This window comes from Lepidochelys olivacea (genome assembly GCF_965140295.1).
Source record: "Lepidochelys olivacea isolate rLepOli2 genome assembly, chromosome: 7".
In the NCBI taxonomy this organism is placed as follows: domain Eukaryota; kingdom Metazoa; phylum Chordata; order Testudines; family Cheloniidae; genus Lepidochelys; species Lepidochelys olivacea.
This window is the reverse complement of record NC_140417.1, coordinates 97,042,203-97,056,084: the sequence shown is the minus strand read 5'-3', so window position 1 is coordinate 97,056,084 and position 13,882 is coordinate 97,042,203. Positions and strand designations below refer to the sequence as shown.

Sequence of the window (13,882 nt, the reverse complement as noted above, 5' to 3'; positions counted from 1 at the left end):
CAGGACATGAAATTTCTTGGAGTGATACTAGTGTGCAAGGATTACACTATCAAATAAAATTGACACTAAATTCTCTTTAATATTTAGCAAATGGATTTCTAACTCCTAAAAGAGAACATCATTTATTAACAGATTGGCATCAGACAGATACTGTGGATTCCCCATTGCTGTTGCCAAGAGGGAGAGACAAGTATCATTATAATTAATTAATGATACATTTTAAGGAGGCATAATTTCTTGTTTCAGCAAAGCCTCCATCTTTCCAGTTCCTTTACATGTTTCATTTATTCTGAGGTAGACAGATGACTGGAAATTATTTTCAATTAAAAAAAAAACCAAGCTAGAATCACCATTGAAGAGACTATGAAGATATTTATTCTTGTGAATAGAGTGAACATTCTTCTCCAGCAATAGAAAAATGGTAATTTATCCCTCTTGTTTAGTGTAGTATCCATGTAGTTAATAGAGTCTAATCTCTCATAGCTTTTTGCAGATGTAAAATTGATCAAGAGGTTTTAGGTTTGTCTATATCAGATCTGTTTAAGTACATATCTACTCCTCTCATTTACTAGAGGTTTGTAGAATATTTAACACAACAGGGCACCAACCTTGTTCCTAAAAGGTGCTACTGTAATATCATTAATTTTTTTTATTATTAACAATAACGATAATGTTCACATTTCCTAACAATCCTATGGCAATGTCTTTCTTTTGCATCAGTTCATCGGTCAAGTCAGAATGAATTCAAAGGATGGAAGTGGAGTGATAATATTACTGAAAAATCAAATTCCCTAATGTAGAGTGACTCCTGAATGTATCTTACTTTTCATGTTTAATGACTGTGAACTCTCCTCTCCTTCCCCCCACTCCCTTCTGAGTTAATTTATGTATGTTTGTCTAGTTGGTTTAGACTGTAAACTTGTCAGGGCAGGGACCCTATCTCTTAATTTGTTGAATTTGCTTTGTAAACCACCATGTACATTGATTGCCTGGTATACAAACAAAGGTATACATAAATACAATATTTTTTCTTGGAGATTAGCCAATCAATTAGTTCACCTTTTCCCCAACAGGTGGCATTAGCATGTATTCAAATGACTGATCAAGACTTTTAAGTAGGCTAGCTAACAGATGGCACTATGATGCAATCAAAAAGGTAGGCTGCCACCTACATCAGGTCATTCTTGCTGGACTGTCTGGTGGTAAACTGACTTCTTGACAACCCTTGAATTTATGCTCACAACATCCCTGTGAGGTATTGAAGTATTATCTCCATTTTTACAGATGAGGAATTGAGGAACAGAGTGACTTGCCTGAGGTCCAACAGGATGTCTATGACAGAGCAGGGAATTTAACTAGGGTCTCCCAAGTTCTAGGCTTGTGCCCTAACAAGAAAATTATCCTTCCCCAAGTACATAATGGCTACCTCCAGATGAAAAAGAAAAAACCCATGTTTAACGGCACTCTCAACCTTAAAACCGTATTTTTTGTGAAAATATCATTTTCTTTAGCTTTGTAACTAACTAGTAGACACTTTACTAAAGTCTTTGTCAGCTGGTAAACATGCTCCAACATAGTGACTTTGGGTAAAATTTTCATTAACTTTCAATGAGACACACTCCTAGTAGGGGGATTTCCAAAAGCACCTACCTCCTATTAAAAGTCAATAGGAGTTAGGCATCTAATCTGCTTAGGCACTTTTGAAAGTCCTGTGCTAAGTGCTTTTGAAAATGGGCCTTAGGCTCCCAAATCACATTGGGGCTTTTGAAAGTTTTAACCTTCATACCTGTCTGCATGATTTTTCTTGTAGTTCTTAAAGGAACTGGACACCAAAACGTCAAATTAGTATGTTTCCCAGACCTTAAGAAAAGCTCTGTGTAAGCTCAAACACTTGCCTTTCTCACCAATAGAAGTCGGTCCAATAAAATATATTACTTCACCCACACTGTCTTTCTGATAGCCTGGGACCAACATGGTTACAGCAACACTTTAATTTACCACTGTCTTGTGTGAATCTGAATATTTTTTTTCTAATTATTAGGGCTGTCAAGCGATTAAAAAATTAATTGTGATTAATCCCATGATTAAAAAAATTAATGACAAACTTACAAATGTAGAATTATGTACAAAAAAATAGCTGCATTCAAAAATAAAGCAATATAAAACTTTAGAGCCTAGAAAGTCCATTCAGGCCTACTTCTCATACAGCCAATCGCTCAGACAAACAAGTTTGTTTACATTTGCAGGAGATAATGCTTCCCATTTCTTGTTTACAATGTCATCTGAAAGTGAAAACTGGTGTTCGTATGGCACTGATATAGCTGGCATCACAATATATTTACATGCCAGATATGCTAAAGATTCATATGTCCCTTCATGCTTCAACCACCATTCTAGAGGTGCTGATAATGATGTTAATATCCATACTGATAATGATCCAAAGCATTGCACGTTCATTTTCATCATGAGTCAGATGCCACCAGCAGAAGTTTGATTTTCTTTTTTGGTGGTTCGGGTTTTGTAGTTTCCGCATCAGAGTGTTGCGTTTTTAAGATTTCTGAACGCATGCTCCACATTTCGTCCCTCTCAGATTTTGGAAGGCACATCAGATTCTTAAACCTTGGGTCGAGTGCTGTAGCTATCTTTACCAGCATTGGTACCTTCTTTGCATTTTGTCAAATCTGCAGTGAAAGTTTTCTTAAAATGACCATGTGCTGGGTCATCATCCGGGTCTGCTATAACATGAAATATATGGCAGAATGTGGATAAAACATCAGGAAACACAATTGTCCCCCAGGAGTTCAGTCATAAATTTAATGAATACATTTTTTTTAACAAGTGTTGTCAGCATGGAAGCATGTCCTCTGGAATGGTGGCCAAAGCATGAAGAGGCATATGATTGTTTGGCATATCTGGTATGTAAATACCTTGCAATGCCAGTTACAAAAGTGCCATGCAAATGCCTCTTCTCACTTTTAAGTGACATTGTAAATAAGAAGCAGACAATGGCTGAACAAGACTGAGTGGCTGAGTGAACTTGTAGGCTCTAGAGCAGAGGTGGGCAAACTGTGGCCCACGGGACCATCCTGCCCGGCCCTTGAGCTCCTGGCTGGGGAGGCTAGCCCCCGGCCCCTCCCCTGCTGTCCCCTCTCCCCCACAGCCTCAGCTCACCATGCCACCAGCGCTCTAGGTGGTGGGGGGGTGAGCTCCTGCTGGGCAGCGTGGCGGCGTGGCTGGCTCTGGCCAGGCAGCACGGCTGCCAGTCCTGGTGCTAAGAGCAGCTTGGTAAGGGGGCGGGGAGTGGAGGGGTTGGATAAGGGGCAGAGGGTCCCAGGGGGCAGACAGGGGAACAGGGGGTGGTTGGATAGGTGTGGGAGTCCCGGGAGGCCTGTCAGGGGGCAGGGGTGTGGATAGGAGTCGGGGCAGTCAGGAGACAGGGAGCAAGGGGGGTTGGATAGGGGGTGGGTTCCCAGTGGGGCAGTTAGGGGCGGGGGGTCCTGGGAGGAGGAGGTCAGGGGACAAGGAGCAATGGGGGTTGGATGGGTCGGGTGTTCTGAGGGGGGCAGTCAGGAGGCAGGAAGTAGGTGGGGACGGATAGGGGGCAGGGGCCAGGCAGTTTGGGGAGGCAAAGCCTTCCTTACCCAGCCCTCCATACAGTTTTGGAACCCCGATGTGGCCCTCAGGCCAAAAAGTTTGCCCACCCCTGCTCTAAAGTTTTATATTGTTTTGTTTTTGAATGCAGTTATGTAACAAAAAAAGTCTACATTTGTAAATTGCACTTTCACGATAAAGAGATTGCACTACAGTAGTTCTATGAGGGGAATTGAAAAATACTATTTCTTTTATCATTTTTACAGTGCAAATATTTGTAATAAAAATAATAATATAAAGTGAGCAGTGTATGCCTTGTATTTTGAGCAGTGTATGCCTTGTATTTTGTGTTGTAATAGAAATAAATATTTGAAAATGTAGAAAAACATCCAAAAATATTTAATACATTTCATTTGGTATTCTATTGTTTAATGGTGCAATTAAAACTTCAATTAATCATGATTAATTTTTTAATTGTAATTAATTTTTTGAGTTAATCGTGTGAATTAACTGCAATTAATTGACAGCCCTACTAATTATGCTAATTTGTTTGAGTAATGCAGTGTTTTTTTAAAAATAATTGTATGTTTCCTATTTAACATGCAGTAAATTCACACTCTTACACCCCTCTTCTCCTCTAGTCACCAGTATTCCAGACAGATATTAGCCCCAAACCGCATGCCCACTCTCCAATTCAACTTGATACAGGCCTGTGTGTCCCCCAAACTCTCAAATTCGGGGTAAAAGTTGGGACTCCCACATCTCTGTGTTGAAGTTAGCCACAGTCTAAACTAGGATGACTATTTTATCCCCTCTTCCTACAAAGATGTGTTCTTAAAAATATTTGTAGGCTGGAATAATCTCACTCTCAAAGTTTTTTTATAAATCTATTCTAAGTGAGGGGAGTTTCAAAACTTTCTGTTTAGTTCATCATCGTCTGATTTCCTCTTTTCACTTCCTCTTGTCTGTCCTCTTTCCAAAGAAAATCCAAATATGCAACTTATTTACATTATTATAAAGTAGATATAAACTTAAGGCATCCGCTCCCTCAGAATTGTTTCTCTCTCTTCATTTGTCGCCACAATCCAATTAGTGTTCTTGGGCTAGAGAGCAACACTATCTACATGTAGATGTCAATAACATGTAATGTTCCTCAATTAGAAACTCTTTAGAGAGAATTCTATTGTGCATTAAATGTTCTAAGTTCTCTAGTATACACAATCCTGAAGCTTTCAAAGTGCTTATTCGCTCTGCCTTTGGCTAGTAAAAGTTTTATACATGAGCAATAACTATTGTTTCCGTGTGGACAGTTATTTTTATTGCATAATTCTCATCCTCTGTTCAAAGTACGAATGGCTAATCACAGTAATAATCAGTTTACATTTATATTTCTGGATCTTGCATTTTTATGCAAAAAATGACAAATCAAATGCAGCAAAGGTTAATGACTGTTACTGACAAATCTGGCTTTATTAGTGTAGCGTGCCTGGGGTTGGACCAGAGAAAGGAAGCATGGAGTGCTAAGAGACAAGCAGAGATTCCTTGAGCCCTCCTGCCTGCTCAGTGCAACAATGTACTCTGCAGTGCTCCTTGCTGCTCTACAAGGATCAGTGTGCATTTCCCCATAATGCAGTGACAATAGCAGGAAGAGGCTAGGGGGCCCAGAGGCCTGCTCCTTTATGTCCATAGAACATGGAGTACACCATTAGCCAAGAACACCCCTCCACCCCCACTCCTAGCTTTCAAGAGAGCACCAGGTTCATATTCTGTGCTGGTTATGTACATATACCTTAGAAGCAGGGGGAATAGGGAGAAGCACCAAGTGCCCTCATCTTTTTTTTTTGTCAACAAGCAAACCTATGCAAAGCAGGGCAGAATTTTGCCCTAAAAATTAGATGAGGTTAAAATGTCTGTCCCGTCTGCAAATATAGAATTACATCAGGGTAAATGCAATCCCACCAAACAAGATGCCTGTATTGCTGAAGCATGGTGTGTGCACTATATCATCATAACAACATCATGGTTGGATGTATCAGCTGAAACAATGGCCATAATTAGAGCTTTTACAAAATTGCCTTGAGGGATACATTTTTAACACAGTTGTTGAAAGTTAGATTCAAAAATAACAATGCATGTTAACTAGATTTTTGTGCAAATCACCACAGTAAGACACTCACTCTCTTTGGCATTTCTTTGCTATATTTACCACATTTTATCCAGAGGCTATGAATAGATTCCCAGCAATAGCTATTGCAGTAATAAAGAACAGAATATATGACTTTACTGACGTAAATTATTTTGAGCTGTGGTTGTACATATATTTGCTAATGCTGCTTGCAAAGCACCTAAGAATTTGCCATATCAGATCAGTCCAGCATCCCATTTAATCCAATGTCCTGTCTCAGATAGTGCTAGTAGAAGATGCTTCAGAAGAAAGTTAGAGGAACTCTTTAGTGGATAATTATGGAATAACTTCCTTGTAGACATTTTGTATAACTTCTGTCAGTTATTTTCTAAGGACTGATGATTTATAGCCTCCCTCCCCAAACACAAAACATTCTATATGTAACTGTGAATATTCTCATCAATATAAATATCCATTTCTTATTTTATTCCTACAAAGCTCTTAATCTCAATGATACCTTGTGGCAATGAGTCCCACACATAAATTATATTTTCTACAAAAATATCTGCTTATATCAGTTGGAAATTTGCTGTCAATATAATTGAATAATTCCTATGTATCCTTTCTCATAATGCAAAAACAAGGAATGCATAATTTATCCTCTTTATACCATTCATTATTTTGTATAATTCTAACATGTCCCCTCTTATTCATCCTGTTTCTAAATGAAACAGTATTATTCTTTTCAATCTTTCTTTATAAGGAAATATTTCCATGCCTCTGTTCACTTTCACTCTTCCCACCCTGAACCCCCTTATTTCTGCTCTACCTTTTTTGAGAAAGACTGACCAGAATTTAACACAGCATTCCAGCTGAAGTTACAGGATTGATTTATATGATAGTATCATATTATTTCCAGTATTAACATCTATCCCATTCCTTATTCACCATAGCAATTTGGTTGCTGTTGTTGTGTTAGAATACCACTACACATTGAATAGGAATTCCTTCCAGTGGGCATCACTTTGTGTTTGTCAACACTGAATTTAATCTGCCATCATTCTGCCCATTCACTCATTTTTGTTAAATCAATTGAAACGTCTGATGTTTTGAGTCTTAACTAATCTGAATAATTGTGTGTCATCTGCAAATTTACTGTTCCACTTTTTAACCCTTTCCCAGATCATTACTAAATATAATAAACACTGGTCCTAATACGGAACCTTGACACATGCCACAGTTAACCTTTTACCGCGTTGAAAATGGACAATTTATGTGTATTCTTTTTTCCCATTTTTTTCCTTGTTTACAATTCATAATAGTTCTTTCCATATCACCTCACGAGTACTTAGTTTCTTTGATAGCTTCTTGTGGGGGGACTTTGTCAAAATCTTTTTGAAAATCCAAATTATGTCAACCCATTCATCTTAGTCGACTCTTTTGTTGACATTCTCAGAGAACTTTAATAATTTAGAGTCACAGTTCTCTTCTACAGAAGCTGTGCTGGTTTGTCCCAATCATGTTATTCACCTAGCTGTTTTATAATTCTGTTTTTAATTTGTTTAGCCAATTCACCTGGTACTAGAGTAAATCTTACTGGTCTGTAATTTCCAGGATCATCCTAGCACCTTTTTAAAAACAGGTTCAACATTTTCTGCCATCTTGAACAACAGCCAATTTTAACTAGCAATGGCATGTTTTTACAGGAGGCTCAGCCCTTTCATTCTTAAGTTCCTTCACAACTCTTGGATGTGTGCCATCCTGTCATAGTAACTTGGGTTTTTTTTGGTTTTTTTGAATTTATCAGTTTGTTCCATTACTCTTTTTTTTTATGTCTCAGACTCTGTTAGTACCTCATCTTTATCACCAGAAAACAGTAGGTCCATGGTAAGTATCCTACTAATATCCTCTATGGTATACACTGAGGCAAGCAAATCAATTAGCTTTTTCTGCAATATCCATACCGCCTTAATGGCTTCCTTTACATCCTGGTAGGCAACAGACCTACAGATTCTCTTGCAGGTTTCCCACTTCTGATATATTTAAAGAATTACTTGTTTATTTTATATCTTAGGGCTATTACTCTTCAAAATTCCTCTTCATGCACCCAATTTTCATTTTATATTTTACCGGAATAGTTGATATTCTTTCAGTTTGCCTCCTTAGTCTTCACTTGCCATGATGATGTGAACTTATGGCATCTGCAAACACAGACAGTGCAAGATAGCTTATGCTATTCTGGATGTGTTAGTATACATTTGTCCAGAGGGTATCAAAGGGATTGTGTTTGCACTGTTTCGGCTAACTCTATGATCATTAACAAATTTATGTTCTTGCACAATATGGTACAAGATTGAAACTAGGGATGGGAAAACATAATTATGTCATTAAATAAGAATAAATTATATTTTTAAAAAGTATCCTTCATGATTGTGTTAAGTATAAAAATAATAAATTATTAAAACAAAACCTTACTTTGGGGGATTGGAGGTTTTTAAGAACTGGTTCAATAAACATGTGCCAGGGATGGTCTCAATATACTTACTCCTGCCTCAGCAAGGGGAATGGGCTAAATTAACTCTTGAGGCCCCTTCCAACCATACATTTCTATGATATTATAAGCCTTTCAGGATAGAAGGAGTGCTTTGTATCTTAAGGGTTTGATGTACAAAATAGCTGTTAAAAGATAGGTCTTTATTTCCTGTCCTTCACCATTGAAGAGGAAGTGGTCTGTGCTGTAGACTACAAGGTTGTGGATTCAGACCCAGCTATTAACCCATGTAGGGATGGATCCTGGAGTAATTCCAGATTGCAAATCATAGCATTTATGAGTGAATTTGGATGTTGTGCTAATATTGTTTTTACTATTGCATTTTTAGTGTTTGTGGTTGGGTTTATGGGCTCAGCCCTTTAAGAACAGAATGTGACTGACAGAGTCTGTTTGTCCTCACTGCAGTTAGCTCAAGTGATGTAAACTTGAATTAACTTCTGTTGAATTAGCTTAACCACACTGTGAAAAGCAATTAAACTGCAGAGTGATTGGATCAGCAGCACAGGGTAGCTGTGTCCTCCTGTATTACTAGCTTAAGCATCAGCATTGGTTGAATTTCAGCCCATGCCCCCGTGTTAACACAGGTGTGGGTTTGTGATGTGGGAGCTGGAACTGAGGGTTACCCAACTTATCATCAAACTTCCATTAGATGGAACATCTAATCCCTGCAGAGGTAAGCAGGATTCAAATGAGTGACCTACAGGTGAAAGGCTTTATAGCTTATTAGCAACACCCTGAGACAGCCAGTCCGAATAAATGCTAATGTTACACATTCGAGAACTACGCTAATTTCAGTAGGCACTGCTGCATCCTGGATGGAAAGGGATTGAATTTCATGAAAGTCCAGGTTTTGAAGAAGCAGCAAAGACAACTCAGTTGCCAGATCCCATAACTAGACTTTGCAGATTCTGGTTTGTATAAATGACCATGCAGGGTTTGTTCAATGTTAATAATGCAATCCATTTTCATGACAATTTACAGGAGAAAAGAATGGGAAATGGTATAAACATGAACTGAACAATTCTTGTGGCAAATTTTACATAGTAAAAACTTACCCTCTTCCTGGCTTATTATGAGCTGAAGATGATGGAAGTTACTGTAGAAACCAGGAAGATAAGACATCAGTGATGTATCTGAGAACTCTTCAATCAAGTAATTTCTTCCAAAATTTGCTTAGATCCTCAAAAATTTAGTTTGAGTAGTGGAACAATGCCTCCACCCCTAAATATAGTGTACAATGTACAGGGAAACATAATGTTACACTGATAGACCAGTGAGCTACTTTAAACTGGAGCATTTGTATTAAATTTTTTGACAGAATCCCAAGCTAACCACCGCTGGAGTGTCTTCCAAGAGCACCAAACTTGGCCATGATCATACTCTATTCAAAAGAGCTACATTTCCTCTAACCTCTTCAGCAGAGTTCCAGCTCTTAAAAGTAAAGGATGCTGGAAAATAGAACCCTGCCTTTCCATCCAGATCTTACTCCAAGAAAACATTTTACAATTATACTAACATATATATATATATATATATATATATATATATATATATATATATATATAGTAACTTCAAGTGCTACACAAAAAATGTGATACTCTGTGGGACTGCTTCTGGACCCTATATGTCACTCTGATAGTGTACACGAGATATTAATGCACTGCAAAGAGCTGAAGGAGCAGCATAGGGCCACTGTAAACTAGATACATTTTATCTAAACCGTCCCTTATTGCTAGGTGAAATATGCTCTACGTCTCATAATTACTTTTAAAAAGTTGTGCATATATTCAATGTTGGTTTTCTAGTAGGTGCTCTCTTTTTTAATCATTATGCACACATATAGCCAGGACAACTGTGTACTATGATCTCATGGGAGCCCTTCACAATCCTGAATACTTCAGTTCACAACTGGCCATCCTCTCTCCACACTATGTAAATGTAGACTCCTTTGGGGCATCAGAAGCCTAGCCCTACAAGCATCACTATGAAACAATGACAATACTGTATCTCTTTCTGTCTAACTAATATATTTCTAAGTTGCTTAATCACATTGCTATATAAGGGTTCTTGATGTGCAGGCTCTCGCTAAAGCTGTAGTATTTTTAGGGGAAGAATGGAATGCCCAACTAGCTTTCTACTGTAATTATTCACAACTACACAAATGATTCATTGCTAAAGATCAAAAAGCAATTAGTGATGTCAAGATACAGTGACACCGAACAGACAGTAATCTCTTAAATAGACACTGTATAAGGTAGCTCATATAGCCCATCTGTAGATTAAGCATGTGACAGACCCAGAAGCAACTCCATAGCTGACTGACATCTGAGGAACCAGCTGCTGTAACAGGAAGAATTCTTTCCATGGCTGTGCATCTGGATGTAAAAGGGTGTGATGTACAGTGGGAACAGTACCCTCAGCACCTTATTGCATCATGTATTCCCAACAGCTTTCATTACAATTAAAAAAGCCTAACATTTTATAAAGCTTTGGAAATAAATATCTAAAGAACAAAAGTTGTTATCTAAATGTATTAAATCATGGTATCATTAAATAATTAAAATATTGATATTGAAATTGTACTGTTGGTTTAATTTATTTTCATTGAAAATAGCTGCCCTGCTAAACATCAACTTCAATTGAAATGGAAGTTACTATAATTTTGTAGTCTATTGTAAATGATGAAAACTGAATATTTAAATACAATTAATTTAAACAATGTTCTGATCTTCAATTTTTTTCAGATGGTCCTGTCTCAGTAGGAATGAGTATGGATATAGCAAGCATTGATACAATATCAGAAATAAACATGGTATAGTAGCTTTGTAATATTTTTTATCTTATCTAAGTTAATGCCTGTTGTTTTACAGACCCCAGTAGTGTACTTTTCAGATGGCTTTCCTTCTTGTTCAACCGACTCCATGCCTTGGATATTAGGAAATGGAGCCTTATATTTAAAGGATATGCAGTAGTTACCTTATGATAAGATTGTGTCTTCTGTAAGTACAAGTGCAAATCATGTCCCCCATAGATCATCATCAGTTAGGGGTGGGGGTGTTCATGTTGGGCAAGGGGGCTGTGTGGCACGGCATGGGCCCGCCCCTGAGGGGAAGGGGCATGCTGGCAGCACAGGGCCGGGCAGGCCAGTGTGCATCTGGCAACTTCCAGTTTGTAAATAGTGCCCTTGCACTGGGCTGGACAAGTGGGGCCACCCCTGCCATGCCATGCCCCATTGACCCTGGCTGGCCCCTCGCTCTGGGGACTGACCTCCCCTCACCATGCTCCATTGCCTCCATGGGGGCCCACAAATATGTTTGGAAACGTTAATCCGGCCCTGCAAATAGATGTTTGTAATATTTACATAAATTACCCTGAAGACCATAGATTTACAAAGGCAGCTATGTCAGCAGAGAGTTTGGCCCACAATGTTTGCTATAAGAGTCTGTTCAGTCATAAGGAACTAATTCCATTAGAGACCATACTTATTCATGATGTCAGCCTCACACCAAACGACAAGAATTCTCAAATGCTGGAGAATTTAACAGCAAGCAAGCTACTAAAACTGCCTACTTTAATTCCAATAATTAAGAATTAGAATTGCAGACTTACAGTCTGTTTTGAGTGACCCATAGCTCTGTTTCCATGCATTTAGGAGAGGAGAAAAAGGACAAAATTTCTGTCAAATTACTTGTGAAAAACAGAAGAATAATGGTTTGTTCATTGTGACATCTTGTGTATCTCCCTTCAGGATTACACAGCTACCATATTTCTTAGACAACGATGGACTGATGAACGACTTTGTTTTGAGGGTAATAAGAGTTTAAGCTTAGATGGTCGTCTTGTAGAAATGCTTTGGATACCAGACACCTTCATAGTAGACTCAAAGAAATCTTTCCTTCATGATATCACTGTTGAAAATCGTCTAATAAGAATATATCCCAATGGAACAGTCCTTTATGCCATACGGTATGTATACTTTATAAGCCATATTTATACATAAATTCTATTTACATTTTAAATAATTCAGATTTAGCATGATCTGCTCTTAATCTGGTCCCAGTTTAGAAATTTTTCTGCTTGTAGACATCTACTATATATATATATTTGTAGTTCTATATAAATGCAGGTATTGTCTGGCTATACTGAAAGAAGGACAGGAGATATTTGACATGAGTTTAATCAGGCTGCAACTTTATTATTAGATGTCTGGGACTACCTGGCAAATAAAAGTATACAGTGCAGGTAACATGCTTATTCTATGTAATTACCAAGAGGGCTTTTACCAGCTCCCCCTCTTTTTCCATCTAGGTCAGGAGTCACTAGGGGTCACCAAATGAAATTAATAGGCAGCAGGTTTAAAACAAACAAAAGGAAGTATTTTTTTCACACAATGCACAGTCAATCTGTGGAACTCCTTGCCAGAGGATGTTGTGAAGGCCAAGACTATAACAGGGTTCAAAAAGGAACTAGATAAATTTATGGAGGTAGGTCCATCAATGGCTGTTAGCCATTGTTAGCAGCAATGGTGTCCCTAGCCTCTGTTTCTCAGAAGCTGGGAATGGGCAACAAGGGATGGATCACTTGATGATTACCTGTTCTGTTCATTTCCTCCAGCGCATTGGCCACTGTCTGAAGACAGGATACTGGGCTAGATGGATCTTTGGTCTCACCCAGTATGGCCGTTCTTATGTCCCTCCAGGAAATCCATTGCTGGGACCTGACCATACTCATGGGGGCTTCCACCAGCTCCCCCTCTTTTTCCATCCAGGTCCTTCCAGCAAATCCATTGCCTGGGACCTTACCATCTACCCTCCTGCCCCCCATAGGAGGGTTAAGGTGGGATAGAATGGGGAATTGACTCTCTGCCTTACCAATCATAGGAGTCCCCAACAACCCCCCATTCATTCCTTTAATGAACACCTCTTTTTAAGTCCTTTTTTAGTCACTGTATACCTTCCCTATGGAGTATCTGCACTGGACATCTGCCACAAGGAGGTGCCAGCAATTAATTTGCCTGCTTCCCCCGCAAACCCAGTCGCATTCCCAGACATGTCTCACTGCTCTCTTTTATATCAGCCAAAACAAATGAGCTCTAAAGCTTTAGAGAGGAATCCCATCCTCCCTGAATAATTTGGTGCCCCACTATGCCCAAATTGCGGAACCTTTTATGATCGTAAGGGATTTGGCCATCCCCGCCATTAGCATCTGTCGTGCCTTGTCCACCCGGGTGGCATTCCACGGCTCCCAGACAAACCCTGTGTTAATGCATGTCTGACAACACAGATGTGCATCAAGTCCTTTCTTGTTCTGGGCTATAATTGAACCCCTTTACACATTCCCAAATAGTATTTTCCAAGGTGTGCCATATCATGTTGGTGACTGCTGACTGGCCTCTATGGCACACAGCAGAGGCATCAGCTGGTCCAATAACATGCTTTTTCTTCCATGCCAACATAGGTTCACTCCATCACTGGACCCTGGTTGCCAACCAGCCTGCTCCATGTATAAGGGAGGCTTTGGGCACAGAGATACCCCTTTTAAAACCTGCATTCCCAGGGGATGAGTCAGCAACCACACTGACCCTTTTGCAGCCGTTTTCATCTCTTCCCACACGA

General features: G+C 39.0%; 1 protein-coding gene across 1 annotated transcript in view; it reads left to right on the top strand.

The window, feature by feature from the left end:
* Positions 1 to 13,882, top strand: part of LOC311524122 (gamma-aminobutyric acid receptor subunit pi-like) — a 69,775-nt gene that overhangs the window by 32,474 nt on the left and 23,419 nt on the right. Inside the window, exons 4-5 of the mRNA XM_084634913.1 lie at positions 11,012 to 11,079; positions 12,016 to 12,233. Of these exons, the coding sequence (XP_084491039.1) occupies positions 11,012 to 11,079; positions 12,016 to 12,233 (286 nt within the window). The remainder of the gene's footprint in view (positions 1 to 11,011; positions 11,080 to 12,015; positions 12,234 to 13,882) is intronic.